Source organism: Xenopus laevis, chromosome 1S (assembly GCF_017654675.1).
Source record: "Xenopus laevis strain J_2021 chromosome 1S, Xenopus_laevis_v10.1, whole genome shotgun sequence".
Taxonomy (NCBI): Eukaryota; Metazoa; Chordata; class Amphibia; order Anura; family Pipidae; genus Xenopus; species Xenopus laevis.
The window spans coordinates 109,318,805-109,337,736 of NC_054372.1; the positions used below are offsets into that span (position 1 = coordinate 109,318,805).

The 18,932-nt window shown below is 38.7% G+C and overlaps 1 protein-coding gene across 4 annotated transcripts in view; it reads right to left on the reverse strand.

Moving 5' to 3' along the window:
- Positions 1–18,932, reverse strand: part of mllt3.S (myeloid/lymphoid or mixed-lineage leukemia; translocated to, 3 S homeolog) — a 119,048-nt gene that overhangs the window by 14,403 nt on the left and 85,713 nt on the right. For 2 of the 4 annotated variants that reach the window (XM_018243755.2, XM_018243757.2), the window contains 2 exons: positions 5,734–5,809; positions 1,091–1,217 (listed from right to left, as the gene is read on the reverse strand). In XM_018243755.2, the coding sequence (XP_018099244.1) occupies positions 1,091–1,217; positions 5,734–5,809 (203 nt within the window). Of the gene's footprint in view, positions 1–1,090; positions 1,239–5,733; positions 5,810–18,932 lie in introns of all 4 variants that reach the window. The other 2 variants (XM_018243754.2, XM_018243756.2) reach the window with 1 other exon arrangement.

The following is an 18,932-nucleotide window of genomic DNA, read 5'->3' on the forward strand; positions in this document are numbered from 1 at the left end:
GTGTTTTAAAGAAATGAGCATGTAGTGTAATGTTGTTCAGCACTGGTATAACTGGCGTATTTGCTTTTGAGACTGTACTATAGTTTATATAAAGCTGCTGTGTAGCAATGAGGCAGCCATTCAACCTGAAAAAATAGAAAAAGCACAGCAGATAACAGATAAGCTCTGTAGTACACAATGGGATTCTTCAGAACGTATCTGTGTATCCTGTGCTTGAATGGCTGCCCCCATGGCTACACAGCAACTTGTTATACAAACTATATTAGTGTTTCTGAAGCAAACACACCAGTTTTACCAGTGCAGCAGGGTAACAGTAAATTATATTGTCATTGCTTTAAAATGACTTTAATTTTTTGGTGTTACTGTTCCTTTAATGGCACACATTACACAGAGGGTTAACAGATAAGCCCCGTAGAACACCTTTATATTCTACAGAGCTTATCTGCTAATTAAACTAAGCTTTTGCTCCTTTGAATGGCTGCCCCCTTGGCTACACAACAGATTATTTATAGAACTATAGTTGTGTTTCTGAAGCAAATATACCAGTTCTACCAGTGAAAGGCAACAGTGCATAAGTTTAATTACAGTATAACACTTTCATTTTTTGGTTTTAATGTCCCTTTAAGATTAAGAACGCTTCGCACTTACAGAAAGCCTGGTTTAATTTCATTAAGTCCAAAATTTATGAACATGGCATCCGAGGAGGTGCTTTATTACCCATTTCATTTGTTGGAATTGTCACACATATTACACGCAGTATCTACCAGTGGATAATCTTAAACAGAAAGCTGAATCATTAAATTCACTTTGCTCACACACACACATATGCTAGGCCCATGCTCGGCAGACACTTCTTCCTGCTACAGCTAGATCTGCATTATTTCCTGTCAGGTGATCTATTAAGGAGCATAAAAACCATCCCTTATAGGAAACAAACCTTCAATCCTCTTCAAATTATTATTTTGAAAGTAAAGACATTTTATAATTTCTAGCATGAGAGACCCATTATGTTTTCTGTTTCTACATTACTCTCTTGCCATGTAACATCTGTTAAAGACAGAAAATAATTTTTCTATCATTTTCTATATACCTGCGAATTCGGCTCCCTCCATGCATGCGGATCGGCCTCTCGTTCTCTGAGTCATTGTCCTCAGCATCATCCGATTCATCTTCATTGTCATCTGAATGTAAGTCTTTCACAATTGACCGCAGGGATCCTGGGCAGGACACAAAGAAACCTAGGCAAATTAACACACTGGACAGCAAAAATATGGCTGCCCTACTGCTCTTTTTATTAGTAATTAGGAAACTACTCTATATATTGTCTTTCTATCTAGGTCTCTGGGAATTACCTTTTTTAGCAGCAATCAGCGCACCCTATCCCATAATACTCACATTGAACAAAGTGGACAGGTGGATCCACACAAAAACCAGTGTCTGCGCAAACCTCAACCCTACTTAGCACTATTAATTAGGAAACATTGTCTTCCTTTTAAATGGAAGTGGTTAGTTAAAATTAGTGGTTATGATGGACTTTTCTCATCTGGCAAATCAAACAAAGCGGCATTATTATTTCCTCGTTTATCTTACCAACTTGGTCAATTATGGCTCCTGAAGAGTTCTGGATATTTATTTCCTGTAAATTTAAGCACTGTGCCTAAAACTGAAGTACCAGTGGAAAGCCTTACATGCATGGTAATAATATGAAAAACTCCTTGCAAAGAGTAACCCAACTGGACCTGAACTCAGGACTCAAGTGCTGCAAGGAAGACAAGCTACCCAACAAGTCTTTCCCACCTCTTCCCTACTACTTCTACACAGACATTAGAGGCAGATGTAAAACGCACAATGCTGCAGTCACAACCAATAAAGAAACAAGTGGTGTGTAAGAATATTTCTGTACAGGCACAAAGATCCTTGAAGATGTAAGGGAAAAAAATTAACAGTGACATACAGCAAAGCAGCACAGCACACTTTGTTATGGTTAAGTCTGATGCTGCAGATAAAAAAAAGGCTCCAGACAACAAATCAAATTGATTGCAGGCTTTTCTGTAGCAGGGAGCTTTTGTTTGCCTGTTTTTGATCTATTTAGGTTTTAAAGTTCCCCCTTGAGTTTAAGGTCAAATTTTGGTCAAACGTGAAATGTACAGCAACGTCATATCACAACCAATAGCCTCTACTCTCTAATACTAAAACTAATGATGGCAATGACAAAAACACCATGACTTCTTTGCATAACAAAGATCATTCAGCCATGGTGTATTTTTAAAGTGGAACTGTACAAAATTAATTGTTTGCCCACATAAATATATCATCATGCGCGTACTGGGTTTATTCCATTTTATTCTGTGTTTAATGGAAAATTTCAGTATATTTACAAAATGAAATATCCGCATATTGGGTTTATTCCATTTTATTCTGTGTTTAATGGAAAATTTCAGTATATTTACAAAATGAAATATGCGCATATTGGGTTTATTCCATTTTATTCTGTGTTTAATGGAAAATTTCAGTATATTTCCAAAATGAAATAAACAATTACAATATATTATCCGAAATTCTTGAAACTTGTGGGTTTTTTTGTGTTATGAACGAATCTTTCTATAATATGGAGCGCAACGTACAATATATATACAATAAATAAGTAAAACAAGATCATTACTGCAAGCCACATTAAGAAATCAGCGTTTTATTCAGTGCTATAATGGTGACCAATAAAATGTGAAAAGCTTAAATAATGGCTTGAAGTGCCTGGGCTTTAGTTATAATACAACTTTGTGGTCTATAGCCAGAGAATGAACAATGTACCGCAGTAGTTCTAGAACCTTGTGTTGAGGTTTTTAGGGCAGCAGTTTGGCTCAATGCAAAATAATTGATAGAATTCCAGCTTCCAACATAGGACATATTTAAAACAGCATTCTTTAAAAAAGAAAAAAAAATCTGGGCTGCTCTAGGATGTTCAGGTGACAAGCAAAACAGCATTATACAAGCAATGATATTGTTTGATTGTTTGTGTTCTATTGTAGCCCAGGCCCTCCCCACTGCACAAAACCAGAGGTGACCAGCGACGTGTGCAAAATTTGCACCTACGATTTTGTGCATGTGACAGGTCACCTGCACTACAAATTCAAACTGGCACCACTAAAAAGGTACGGTAGCTTTTTTTGTCAATTTGACCAGGAGCAACTGGCAAATTGACAAAATGTCTAGCCCCATGTCAGATTTCAAAATTGAATATAAAAAAATCTGTTTGCTCTTTAGAGAAATTGATTTCAGTGCAGAATTCTGCTGGAGTAGCACTATTTACTGATGCATTTTGGAAAAAAACATGTTTTCCGATGACAGGATCCCTTTAATGTTCTGTATAAAATACAGCATTTCTAGCCATATTCTGTTTTAGGCCTTAGTTCTACTTTAAGGAACAGCCTTGCTTGATTGTCTTCACCAAATATGTCTACACAGGTATGGGACCTGTTATCTTCATACTTAAAGTTTACTAGAAAATACACACAATACACTAGTACAAGGTACTGTTTATTACTATAGAGAAAAAGGAAATGGAAATCATTATTAAAATTTTGGATTATTTGAATAAAATGGAGTCTATGGGGCAAATTTACTAAAGGGAGAAGTGACTAACGCAGGCGAAAATTCACCAGCGTGACATCATTTCGGTACTTTGCCGATTTACGGTCGCTGGCATAACTTCGCTAGCGAATGAGATAGACTCTAGCGGTACTTCGCTCCTTAACGCCTGGGGAGTTTGCGCTCTGGCGAATGGACATAACTACGCAATCCACTAAGATGCAGATTTTACTGAACATTACCTCTTGCTCCAGACTTGCCTTCGCCACCTCAAACTAGGCAAAGTGCAACAGAGTAGATAGGATTTCCTCAAAAAATCCCCAAAATTTTTTTTATCAAGGTTCCCTGGGCTTGTGTAGTGTAATGTATTTTTTGCAACTTTAACTTCCTGCCATATGCAAATTAGCCAACGCTAGCGCTTCGATTGGCGCAGTAACGCTAGCGCAACTTTGCCAGAGTTTAGCGCCCTGGACGCAACTTTGGATTTTAGTGAATTAGCGTTGTCCTGGCGAATCTACGCCTGGCGAAATGTTGTGCTGTGAGCGAAGCCGTCGCTGGCGAATTTTCAGGGTTTAGTAAATTTGCCCCTATGGGAGATGGCCTTTCAGTAATTCAGAGCTATCTGGATAAAGGGCTTCTGGATAATGGATCCCGTACCTGTAGTAATATATTGAACTGCACTCAAGGCTTGTAACAAAAGAAAAAGTAGAAAAATTAAAGATCTTTTATTTTGCAAACATTGAAGTGCTTTGTGCAACCTAATCTGGCCTCATCTAGCTCAGCCCACATTAATAATGTATTTATAAAAGCAGCAGCAATTTTTCATCGTCAGCAAAGGCTTGGGATAGGGCATGGAAGAGCTAATGGTTGTAAAATGGCCCATGCACCACTAGTATGTTCCTACTTGATAGCCTGATCTCAACTTTTTACATTGGCCAGTTAAGTAATATGGGCTATGCTGTGGAGCTGCTTTGCCTAATTTACTAACAGAAGGCATATTTGCACCTGGGCACTAACCCACTGCAAATAATCAAATTTTTGCTTTCGTTAATCTTCTTGCAACTGCTTGAACGAAGCTGAGAACCAACTGGCTGCAATTGTTAATTTAAATCAAAGACAATAGAGGGGACTCTCTGCTAAGAAAAACTTGCCCATATACAGTTGTTAATTTAGAATCAGGTGCTTAAATCTGTTAATCCTCCCAAATAAAAAATTTAGTGGTGTGACCATAGAAGAATCATACCCTGCAGTTGGGGGGGGGGGCTGTGGAAGAGAGGGGCCGTGGAGAAAGCTTCCTCTATAGCTGCTTTTTGCGCAGGAAGCTGACACTGAACTGGTTACTGTGCGTCTCTCCTCTATCCTGCTACATTTGCATTGTAGCAGGAGAGGGGAGGCGCGCAAAGTAACCATTTCAGTGTCAGCTTCCTGGAAAAGGAAGCATGCGCAAAGCCAATTCAGTTTTTGTTTGGCTGCCTTTCAAGTCCTGGTCTGGGAAATCCCCTACAGAGAGCTGAGAGCACAGAAGAGAGAACTTTAGCAGGGTCAGTGGCTTTTCAGGTATGTATCTTCAAAACAAGCAAAGATGATTTGCAGAAATGTTTTTTCTCACGGGGGCTATTCTAATATAGAGTATGGTCTGAGGTGAACATCCCCTTTAAATTTGCATCTCCCCTTTAACTTTGTATCTAGTGATTTTTTTCAGTGTGCAAGATTGCTACTGTTTATTGCCAAGGTGAAATGTGCTCCCTGCTATTAAATAAGGCTAGAAGTCTTGGTGTGTTGGTAAGCAGTATAACAACCAAATATGGGCAGACAACTTGAATATGCCCAAAGTAAACAGTTTGCAGCAAGCAATTTGTATACACAAACATATTAAAAAATATACTATTTTACCTTTTATGCGAGACAAGAATGAGGTGTAAATGCAATCTGTGAGTTGTACACCCTTCAGCAATTAGAAAACCTGAATGCATCATTTATAAATATCTTGCCTTTCAATATACACCCAGAGGCTGGGATTAAACAATATCCAGTTTAATGTAAGTGGTGTGTCTATATTGAGTCAAAATTGTCCAGTGCCCCTTCATTCAGAAATACAAAATGCAATAGGCTTTTGACAGCCTCATCTCTCTCTCTTTGGTTAAATACCTTGTCTGTGGTTATGAGGTGGAGCCACACTGGAACTGGAGCTGGAACTGGAACTTGCGGGGCTCGGTTGACCTGACTATAAAGAGAAAAAAAAAGTTAGTGTGCAAATACAGTATGTCTTTATTAAAGCATTCGACATTTCAAGAATGTTGTGCCTAAGAGTCAGTAAGAGTCATGGGCCGGAACTAGGGGAAGGCAGAAGAGGCAGCTGACTAGAGTGCAACGATTGGGGGGTGATAGGCAGCTACCTCTTCTGCCTACTCCTAGACAAGACCTGGCAATAAATGTGCGCCTGCATGCGCACTTGAGCCCTGCTGACATGCATGTGCACATGAAACAGTCCCGCCTCTGGAGACACTGTAAAACTAATATTCATAGCATTCAGTGGAGATGTGCCCAAGTCTTCCCAAGGGGCTTATAAGATGTAATGAGAACAATGACAAGCCCCCCTTTCAGGTTTGAGGTTTTCATTGCCAGCTGAATAATAGCAAATAAAGAAAATGGTGGTGTGCGGCTCTGATCCTAAAATTAAGCAAAAAAGTCTTAATAATAATATGGTCTCATCAAAAAGACCTCCATTCCAAGGGTGAACAAAAATTACAATATGAATTTGAAGAGACCCAATAATAATGCAGTAGCAAAAATAAGTAAAAAAATCTTTATTAGGACATGTATAACGTGTTTTGTGCCAAATGGGCGCTTACTCATAGGAATACTAGCACTCAAGATAATGTTGTAATGGGTTTCAAAAATATTAATGTGTTTCCCTGATCTACATTTCTGGTGTACAGTGCAAAGCAGCGATTTGCAAACAATAATGTGCCGCCTATGCACTGCATCTCCTCCGAGACACATCTGGGAAACTGAACACTGAGGCAGGCACCAGTAACAAGGTTATGTAAGCATATGAGTAACTGTAAGAACCTGGGATAAAATAGGACTATTGGGAGGGAAATTATACAGCTTATAAATAAGGCGTTTGGAAGAATAACAGCTGAATCGTTTAACAAAGTCCTTGTTTTCTCTTAAACTCAGTTCTTTCTTTAACAGATAATGACTGTTCAAAGGACCACTATCCTGGCTTATGTGAGCCATTTACCTAAAGGGTATTTGACCCTGTATTGTCCCATGGGACACAGACTCTGATCTTGAAAATATTTTTAAAATTCCTGTCATAAAGTAAGACGGGCTTCTGTTGTTTGTCAGAAAGGAAAGTAATAAAGTAAATCTGGCAACAGCATCCATATGTCTCTTCTTAGAGGGGCTGCATGTACTTATAGACACCTTTGTTCAACATCAGCACAATAGGAATAAATGTTATCCTTGGTTTTTGTATTGTAGAGCAGTTACAGGTAATCGTCTTTGCCCTTACTTTTACCCCTTGTATTAAGAATACTTTGCTTAAATGGAGATGAGATCTGTATAAACCAACGCATACCTTTTACCCTCTGCAGCCTTTGTGATAACAGCTATTTGATGAACTACCTTATCCTCCACCCCCAGCTGTTCTCAAAAACCAAAGGAAGCTGAAAGTGAAAACAGTGTTAGCCATCACTCTGTTCAGTGCAAAAAATATGTTGCCCAGCGCTGACGAGTCCCAATGATTTTTGAAAGAAATAAGCCTCTCCCTTGCCTCAGTTACGGTCTGTGTCTCAGTTTTATAGATAATTGAGAGCAAAGTGATTGACTACCTCTTGCCCCTTCCTAAAATACTCTCAAGGCCAAGGACTGAGAAGACATCTTGTGTGTATACATTGATCTGTGCATGCTTTTAAGATAAATATAACCGGTATACCTTGGAAACATCTCCATCTTATACATTTTGAGAACGAAATACAACTGGCCAAATACAAATCTGGAATATCAGCATGTGTGTGTTTGTGTGTGTGTGTGTGTGGGGGGGGGGGGTCATTAGCTGACCTGAAACTGGATTGGGCTGCATTTCTGTGTATATAGACTGTCTTGTTGGATCAGTGCAATAGAGCCATTGTCAGATGGACCAGATTTACCAGTGCCAAATAAGGCAGCTCTCACTTGACCAATTAAAAACAGCAGCTGGGTTTCACATATCTCAAGTCGTGCAAAGGCATGAAAACATTCATGCAAGATACTCTTTCACACAAGACAGGTGGCATCCCTAGAATAAAAAAAACTTCCTCAATGAATGACTAAATGGACAGGTTTTCAGTCATGGAGACTGCATTTCAATGCACCTCACTGGTGATTGTTACCCACCATTAACATTGTGAAAGGTTCTTTCAGTTATTGTGCAAAGTCCCAAACTTGAACAGACTAGGTAGATCGATATATTACGTTAACATCAGGCAAGTGCAGAAACAGTACAGTTGTTGCATGCATTAGAATACGAGAATTATAAGTATGTCTCATCATTGCAAGTTCAAGCACAGTCTTGGCAAAGGCAGTAAAAACATCGCCAAGGATAAATAAAATCCACAAATGACTATAATTTATTTACAAAGTGCCAGCAAACTTGTGCCATGACAAATGTAAACACAAGATTACAATAGACTGTGCACATCTAGAAGCGGCTGCTGGTCTCTGCTTTATTAGCCCGTCTCGGGGATATTTTCATCAGGATTACTGTGCCAGTAAATCAGGCAGGAAAGAGAAAGAGAGAGAAAGGCTGCAAGCAATGTGGAAGCAGTGCAAATCTTTGTGCTTAGCTGCATCTTTCTGCAGATAGCTTCCATAAGCCTAACAGTTGCTTCTCCCTGTAAATCAATCTATCGTTGGTGTTCATAATGAGCAGGCAGATTTATAGCCTTCCACCAACTTTTCTCACAATCAGCATACTTTCTCTTTATTTCACGAGGGCATTAATAAAATGTCACAAGCATTTTTATTCTACACAAAAAATGGGCTAATATGAGAAATGATACTTAATATTAAAGGAAACCGAGAAACCTATATTTAAAATGCTATACTGTAACCACTGTGAAATCTCAGGTTTCCCACAGCAAATACTTTTTATGGTTTCACCAATATCCCATCCATTTAAACATTGTTTTGATAATCTGTTTTCCTTTTTTTTTATCTCTACCAAGTCCATATGATTTCCTTTTCAAACTGATGTTTGTAACGGCAATTTCATAAATTGGTTTACTCTGAACCACTTTTTATCTGATGCCCCCTTGGCATCTATCATTAACCATTTCTGATTGGCCATCCAGTAAAATGCAGCCAGTACCAGATGTAGTTCCTCCCACCAGTTGTGTTAATGTTGGCAGTGTGACTAAACAACCGTGTGTGGCCATCTGGTTCAGGAACAAGTGTCTTTCTCTGGAAGATTAAAATGCTTGCAATTTAAGAACAGCTCATTGCAGTTGTTTCTTACCATAGTACCATATTGACCTTACTATGAGGTAAAATGACAAAACTTGTCAAGCAGACAAAGTTAGAAGAAAGGATAGCTGATTTATTAATGTAGAGATTTACAATATGATTCAACAGTTGCTATGCCCAACCTTCAGCCCTACAGCACTTACTAAACTGCAACTCACAGACAGCTGAAGGCTGTCATAGGCTGCTAAAAGATGCAGTTAAATAAAACAACCTGAACATCCCAGATTTATGTAATTTTCTCCCTTCAAGTGGTTGTCCCACACTTCTAGTATTTCCATGGGGCTCCCTCTTCTCTTACATTTGCTAAGTCGCCTAAATAATATGGTAAGTATTAAGAGACAGTGGGGACATAGCATTAACAAACCACTTTAAATAAATAGCACCTGTTTTCAATTAAGAGTATAAGAAAAAAAAATATTCGCCATATTTATTTTCTCAGTATTTACTTGAGGCTCTGCAGAACTTAATGTACTTGAGGAAAACCTCCAACCTTTTTTTCCTAAAAACAGGCTATTACCAGCCGAGCCATGTTATTTGAGGATAACCAATGCTGCCGAGAGAAAAATTATTTAATTGTGAACGTATATTTAAGGTAGCCAGCGTTGGTTACTCTCTGGCACAAAACCATAACCACAGGTAGTTAATAAAATAAATAATCTTGTAACGTTACATTGCTCTTATTGGCATTTTAAATCATCTCAGTTTGAAGAGACCTTCCTTTAGTTAACATAGGCAAATATGAACAATACATCAACATTTAAGAAGAGTGCATAAGCTGCCAAATTTATCGGGAATAACCTACGCACTGCAATAAAGTCTTAAAACTAGCTATGAGATATAGTTGAATTGCATACCTTCCATACCTGCGAACATTTGAAACCTAAAAATTTAAAAACCTTCAATTCATGCCCAGGTCAATTTCCGACCATTTTGGCGCATGCGCAGTTTTCACAGACTGGTAAATTGCTCCAAATGCGCATGCACAGCTTCGCCAGTCTCCCACTCAGATTACCGAAGACCTGAAAGATGGCTGCGGTGAACTCCAATGTGTCAGGGTCCAAATTAACCTAACAACCATGCATTGATTGGAATAAGAGACTGGAATATGAATAGGAGAGGGCCTGAATAGAAAGAGTAATAAAAAAGTAATAATGGAGTAATAAAAAGCAGCAATATCAATAAATATAGTCTTACAGGGCATTTGTTTTTGAGATGGGGTCAGTGACCCCCATTTGAAAGTGGGAAAGAGTCGGCAGAAGATGGCAAAGAATTCAAAAACTATAAAAATTAAATAATGAAGACCAAATGAAAATTTGCTTAGAATTGGCCATTCTATAAGATACTAAACATTAGCCTAAAAGTGAACTACCCCTTTAACTTAAAGGTGACCCCCCTTAACCACGAGAAACAAATAAAATTAATTAAGGGTAAGCATCACACTAGCATCACTTTCTCATGAATACATTTCAATCTACACATGTACAACATAATGCACTGACAACGCTACACAAACATAAATGTGAGTGTAAACATAGTGGCACATCAGTGAAAAGAGAGACAAAACAACATGAGACAAGGAAGCAATATATAAAGGCCAGCAGATGGTAGTGGAGTGTGAGCCTTAATAGACAGAAGAAGCATGCCATAGCACAGGAGGTGGGCAGCGTTTTAAACAGAAAGGGCTTTGAAGTAGAAACTGATTATGGCAGGAGCCTCAGACTCCTTATTTTTGCCATGGTGTCTCCTGTGGAATTAGCTATACTAATGGTTGTGCCGGGAATGTAGACATTTGGGAAATAATCCATGAATTTACATGGTGTCTCTTTCTGCAGCAAATAAGCAGTTAAGTGAAGCAGACAAGCTCTAAATGAGAGCACTTACAGGAAGCCCAGGATTCAAAACACAAATTCTCCAAATGATTAAATAAGCTCACTGGGATCACGGGTATAGGTCATATTGTATTTCCCAGGTTTTTCTTTTTCCACTTATAATTTTTATTGAGCAATTTCATTTGAAGAACACAGAAAAAGCAAAACAACACATCCTTTATATCTTAATGGTTACAGAGCACATTATAAGTATATTGAAAATATGAAAGTGAAATGTAGATTGTGACTTTGCATATATAAAATAGAGCCTAGATTTGGGAATTAGGGGGAGTAAAGGTAGGGGCAGGGGAGGTGGGGCTTTCCAGTATTTCTTTTACGGTTCTAATCCATATCTATTAGAATTAAGTCAAAGACAACTGGACATTTAGCATTTGTCACCACTCAGCCGAATGGCTTCTTCAGTTCAACTGAACTGGTAGGGAATTCCCCGGCATTTAAACCCTTGGGGGTAGTAAATTCACAGACATCCGATCACAATGGTTCCATTGAACTTCAGTAAGGTGTTGGCTGAAACTCACAGATGTGTGATCCAGTCGCAATAGTACCATTATTCTTATTGAAGCAGGTGTGTGAAAATCATGGTAATTGGGGGGTGTGGCCAAAACAGGCATAGTCAAAAATTTAGTTTCAAGGCAGATCTTTTTGTCCCTCTTTCTATTTTTCAAATGTTGGGAGGTATGACATGCCTATTAATATACAATAATAATAAATCAACATATAAAGTGCATTTAACAAGCACGTAAAAATAGAATGCCAGTGCTTGGTGGCATTCTGGACCAGAGAAAGCTCTCTGGACTACACATTGTGAACATTGGCTACAATGGCTGCAATCTAAGGACACACACCATGTTATGCTATAGCAGGGCTTGGCACAAGTAAGCATTCTCTATTTTACAAAACCAGCGTATGTCAAATGCAATGTATTTTCCATTCAAATGAATGGGAAACAGCTGCAGGCCGGCAAGGACATTTAGACAGCTGTGGTTCTACATGAGAGGAGCGTGGGTCTCACAACAGTGTGTTTTAAGAACATCTATGGATCAAATCTGCTCCAAGTTATTGTATTTAGAGTGAAACGTGCACTGAGAGCCAGAACCAGATTGGCTACTAATGTACATGCTCCTTCTTGGTGATGGCAGAGATGCAGCAGGAAGGAATAGGTAAATAACACTTCAAAATAGAGGGAGTTTAATTCTCCTTATGGCAAAAGCACACAGGACATTCTGTCACCGGCGCTTAACCGACGTTGATCCAACGCGACACGACTGTCGGATGCAGACGCTTCACCATGTTGCGTTGGATCAACGATGTGACTTCATCTGACATTTCTATCTCGTACCTTATTTCCGTCGCATGTGATTTGTTGCATGCGTTTTGTCGTAGCGTGTTGGATCGCGCCAAAATGGTCCATGTAGTCCTACCCTCAAGCTTGCTGACACTGGCATTTTGCACTTAAATAAATTAAGATCTTATACAAAAAAGTTATTATAAAAAAAAAATTATTTGCTTTAAATGGAGTAGAATACCAGTTGCAAATGGCACTGCCATATTTTAGAGCTATATTTTGCAGTATTTTATGGATAATGGGTCCAATAGCTGTATTCTTTGCCCCCAAATAGCAGGTGATCTTTTCTAAAGGGTTTCTTTTATATATTATGTAAAGGTTATCATGACTTGGGTAATGCTGCCATTTCTAGCCGTGCTGTCAGCAAAAGCATTAATCTTACATGCAGCCATTGTCTAAAACATCCAGGAAACTTTGCTTTGTAGCTGCATTTCTAAAGAGGCTTTGTTTGAATTTCACCATTTAGACAAGAATGTCTCCTCTTTAAACACATGCTTTAACTCAGCATTTTTTTTTATCACAGAGCAAAGGTTTATATGAACATAGTAACGCCCGGCTTGGGCTGTGATGGATTTTGTTTTGCTTCTGAAGGATTTTGAAGGAGACTTATAGTCAAATAGATAACTACCATATGGCCACTTGGAATTCCTGGCTGCTTCATTATTCACCAAACACGTAAGCCTAGCTTATCCCAAGCAAACAAAATGATAGGCCTGTAGGAACATGGGCAATTCTTTGCTGTACAAGTTCTCAATAGGTGTGACAAACTGGATGGTTGATTCAACAAGGCATAGGTCAGACTGTTTATATAAGTGTCAAGTGCCTTGACCTTTTTTGTTACTCAGGGCCGTCTGCTGAAGATGAACTTAATCCACCTCCCTCCAAGGGTCTTGCTGCTACCCTAGTGGCCAGCATTTCTCATTTCCATTTAGTACTGTACAGGAGTGTAAAATATTTCAGTAGTGCTGTCATTTCAGTGACAATTTAAAGGGACACTATACTGTCCGATTACTAGCAAGAGTCATCAATGAAATTTGTGCAATGCATACTTGTAATTTATATAGAAAGAAGTAATTTTCTGTCCCTTTCTATTCTCTAAACTGCTGGTTTTGACTTTAAAAAAATGAAGCAGGAGGGATATAAGAGTCTTGGCTTTAAATTTCATTTCAATCAAATACTGTATGGCTTTCAATTGCAATTACATATACACATAACTTTAAAACCAATTACATTTTTTTAATGATGTACAGTTTTTACCACCACAAGTGATGTGGACTAAGGGCAATTTCCTGGACAATCAGTATATTTTGATTTGGTTTTTTTACACACAATACAGCATTTTTCCCCATAACAGTGCCATTGTTATTGCCAGGGGGACTAAAAAATAGCACAATTGTATCAAAATTGATGTACTTGCTGCATATTGGGTGCTGAAAAGCATGGTTGGCACATGCTACTGTAGGAAACATGAAGCTACCCCTGATTAGGAGATAACTTAATAGCTCCTATCAGTAGGCATGCACAAAGGACCAAACAGAAGGCAGGAAGGACCAAGCAGTGTTCAGTGCAATTTTACATTAGTACGAGGTAAACATGTTTTACACAAGTACATTAAAGAATGGAATTTTTTGTGAAACTGACCACTGCCAATTTTGCGTCCCCCTGCTTCTCTTGCAGTCATAAATGAACCCTCAATTTCAGCAGCAAAAGTTTAACCTTCCAGTTCTCAATTTCAGGCCCTTACAGACATCTGACTCAACACTAAAGGTGGCCATAGACTAAACTATTACGACCTGTGACCATTGGTTGCAGGAAAGATTGTTTGCTTTCAATACAGACGTGCTTGAGCTGAATCATCAGATATACAGGTAGAAGCAATATGCTTATATAATAAATAACTACCTGTATCTGAAGTAACAGAAGTAACAGTGGCTATGGTTCACAAGCTTTTTTTGGGCTCCCCAATCTACCGATATCCAGTCTTCTGTTGATGTTGGTCGGCTCGTCTTGTATGATATTATCGCTACGTCTATCGCACATGTAGTGGATTTCGGTGTGGAAACACTTAAATATGCATGTTCAATTCGAAAATCCATTCCATGTGTCTGTACCCAGGCGTACCATTGCCTGAGTGCAAACGCAGGAGCCAGCAGAAGCCAGTGAATAAAAGCAGCCCAAGAATCAGCCATGTGTGGCAGTAGCCTCAAGCTGTTCATTCGGTATAATCATCTGGGCAAGAGAGATTAAGCATTTATTTGCCAGGAAAAATCTATGCAGTGCACACTGTGCAATAGAAAGTGGCACTTTTACAAATATATTCTGACCTAACAAACCCAACTACAAATCACAGATTAAGTAATAAAATGCGTTCAGAATCGGGTTTATAGTTTCATGGAAAGTGCAGTGATATGTCTTTATTATCTAAAAGGTTTATTTAAATTTGCAAAACTGCTGGATGGAGAGGCTTCATATACTTAAAAACAAACTGGGAACTTTTGTAAGGGTTTTCCATGTTATAGCCACTTGGGAATGAGAACTGTCACATTGCTAAGTGACAATTGGCTGAAGAGCATTAGCATAAGGGATTTCAGCATATTGGTATACCAAGCAATAAGGGGATATTTCAGGTGGTTTGTTCCCCTATCTCCTGAAAAATGTAGGCCCCAAAGCAACTCTGTGTGCCATAGTCCTACACTGTAAGTCTGAAACCTGTCTTTTTTTCTAGTGTCTGGAGCTGAAAAGTCTCCATAACATTTTACTGGCACCAAATTCGATCTGTTGTCTAGCCACTGAAACACTTGTTTTTGTGCACACGAGGGAGGAATAAAAACAGATGCCAAAAGAAATGGCTTTCCAAGCTGTGCTTTTATCAACTCTTCCACATAGCTGTTTTTTCAATTTGTCAAGTAACCTGAAGAGGAAGACCTGCTGTGTACCTTCAGGAAAAAAGGAGGCTAATTCACATCACACAAGCATAAATGCACCAAACTGAAATGCATATCTTTCCCACAGCTAATGTAAAGCAGCCCAATGCACAACATGTACATGAAATATTGCTTTCTGTCATGTAACTAAACCAGGCTTTCCTTTAAATTTTCTTTTGACTTGATCCATATATGCTTCATTGCCTCATCATAGGGTTGCCACCTGGCTGGTATTTTACCTGTAAGGCTGCTAAAATGATGATGGACACCAATGTTATTAATAGAGAAACATATAAAAATATATGCTTCCTACAGAAAAGGTGGCAAGCATAAGTATGAGACTCAAAGCATTTGTATCGGACTCATATAGTAAAGAGATGAAAAAGAAATGATCCTCAAATTTAACCTATTCCAGACTGAGCAATTCTAAAACAACTTACACATGCACGCATGCCTGCATATAAGGGACATAACGAATGCCTCTTCAGTTGCAAAGAGGTCTAGGAAGCATATCTATGGACCAATATACATAAAAAATATTTATTTTATATTTTACATGGTTTGTACTGCCTAGGCCCCAGGGTAACCGAGACTCCACAAATTGGGGTATAACTACTCTGAGCACCTCTATCAATATTTCTTACTGCAACAGTGAGACAGCGTAGTGCATTACTAGGTCAGTCTGGATAAAATATATGTTTTTAGATCTGCAATATAGGCTGCCAGTGAACAAATAGCTGGATGAATCAGGCTAAACTGACCTGGGCCTGAGTGTTATCAAAAGCTGCACCAGGTAGTACCTTCTGGGGGCAAAGAACCCACTCATGCAGTCTGAAATGTCTTTTCTTCTCTCTGTCCCCAGAGCTGCCAATATCTGAAAATAATTTTAACAGACCCTTTGACTATTCAGTAAGCCACACCTATAATCTATGTATAGCTGACATGGGTTTAGCAATTCAATTCAGTTTTCATGGACCTTTTTCAATAAACAATAGGCCCACATTAAATGCAAGTATGGTAATTTACACAATCATTGAAATTTGTTTGCCTGTTTGTTGTTTTAAAGTAATTTGTAGTTTTAAAGCCTAGGCCTTGTGATTTTTTTTTTACTCAAAATTTTTTATTGAGTTTTAAAATGAAATAAATAAAAATAAAATAAGGCACAATCACAAAGATTACATTGCTCCATACAAAGCCTCATATATACTGTATGAAATACAATATAATTGGCATAGGCAATCTTACCGTATATACTCGAGTATAAGCCGAGTTTTTCAGCCCCCAAAATATGCTGAAAAACTCTACCTCGGCTTATACTCGGGTCAAGAGAAAACCGGTCGCTGGCGTCTAAGAATAGTTGCCGGTGCCTAAGAATAGTCGCCAGCATCCAAGAATAGTCGCCGGCGTCCAAGAATAGTCTCCAAGAATATTCGCCGGTGTCCAAGAATGGTCGCGGTGTCCAAGAATGGTCGCCGGCATCCAAAAACGAGATGCCGGCACCTCCAATGGGAGCAGAAACCCTCAATTTTTTGATTGAAACTTACCAGAAGCTGCTGCATTTCTCACCCTCGGCTTATAGATTATACTCGTGTATATACGGTATATTGGACATAAATTTAAGCAATGTAGCAATAATCTCCAATTAGAAGGGAAATGCAGAAATAGAACAGGTAAGAAAAGGAAAAATAAGAAGGAGAGAAAAGGATCAGAAAGTAGGGTCCCCCACATATGCTGTCGGATAATACTACTATACCCATTGAACACCCAACACAAACCAATTTAGCATACAATTCTATAAAACAAGCTGCTTGTTTGCCAAATAACTGATCCACGGAGCCCAAGTTTCAGTAAATTTGTCCAAAGTTCCCTGGACTCAAGCTGATAACTGCTCCATTGTATAGATAACCTGTATTTTGTTCAAAGTCCGTTGCCATGTTGTGTCTGGTGACAACCAACTAATGGCCAGACTCCATAGAATGACACAGAAAATATCTCTTGCAGCAACGAATGTACTTTAGTCCAGTGAGCTTGTGCAGTAGGGCAATCCCACCAAACGTGTACTAAAGTACCTATTTCTTGGCAACCCCTGAAACACAGAGGTGAATGCACAGCAGAAATTTTATGTTTCCTTTGTGGGGTCATATACCATCTAGTAAGAGGTTTGTAAGATAGTTCCTTAGTTGCCACATTTTCAGAGACTCCTTTAGTGGATGCCCAAATCTTACCCCAGCCATTTCCCTGTAATGGAATCGACAAATCCCGTTCCCATGCTGCGCAATATGCAGGTTGTGAATGAAGCGTAACCTCCAGCAATTGGGTATAAAGTAAAGAGATGATCCCTTTGGCTAGCTGCCAATTATTACAAATGGTTTCGAATACTGTTAAATCTTTAGAAGCCATATTCTGTATTATTGACTGCACAAAATAGGCCTTGTGATTTTACATATCATGACTTTTTCAGTGTTTTTAAGATAGCTGGACAATGGGTAGTGCTGTGAAAATTTTTTGATAGTGCCAATTATATGGCCAGTCCCCCTAATTACAATGTCAATTTTGGCGTAAGAGTCTGAACACATTTCTGGAAGTTTTAGGGCCATATTTTATGTGTTATAACAGTTTTGCTAATGAAGGTGAAATTGTCCTTTAAGCTGCAAGTTTTCCCAATAGACTTGCTTAGCTTAAATAGTTACAAATGTATCTAAGTGCATGTGCTCAGTATTCTGGGCTCGGCATCAGTGCAGGAGATCAAAACGAAGTTTGGGACTTTTTAATGCGGGACTGTGGATTGAGCTATGGCTGTCGTTTTCTGTGGCTGTCCCACAGAAAATGGGACAGTTGGAAGGTATGAAGTATGGTACTAACGGGGGAATGTAATAAAAGTCGCAAAGAGCAAAACAGTTTGCACAAATAAGAATTTCACAATGTAATACTCTCCCTTAAGCTGTTTTTGCATTGTGAATTTTCATTGCGCATTGCGAATTTTTATTGCACATTGCCCACTTTTAAGAAGTCAAATACTGGCCAGGTGGCAGCACTACATGCAGACAAGGAAAATTAATGTGTTTCCAAAAAATACACTGGTTTGAGCCATTATACAGCTCAATACACACTTTACTCTTACCATGAACTTTATATAAAGTGTATTTTTAATGCTAAAGATGATGTGCCCATTTATATAATATATTAACAGCCCGTCAATCTAACATTTTGCTAAAATTCAGCATAGGTATTGCTTATGGTAACATTTTTCCAAAAGGAACTATGTCCTTGCAAAAGAACAACTGAGAGGGAGGAAAACAGTATGTCCCAGAGACAAGGATTGTAATGCTTCTGAAGAAGCAATTTCCCACCCAGGGACACTTAATAAGACAGCCAAGTGCATCAGGGAAGGGGGTTACGGAAGAAAAGACAGGATGATGTATGGAAAAGAAATATCATCCACATTGTATTTAATTATTGAGCACTTGCATAAAATGAAAAAAAAAATCAGATGGCAAGCTTCTTACAGTACTATTGGCTACATGGCATAATGATGACAGGACTGCTGAATAGTTCCAGATATTTCACCTATTTGCAACACTGCTGTCCTCACACATAAAAATCACAATGCAAATGCACTGCACTTCCAAGTTTCCTGTCATGTATTCCCCAGCCTGGTGTCATTACTTTGCAGAAGGA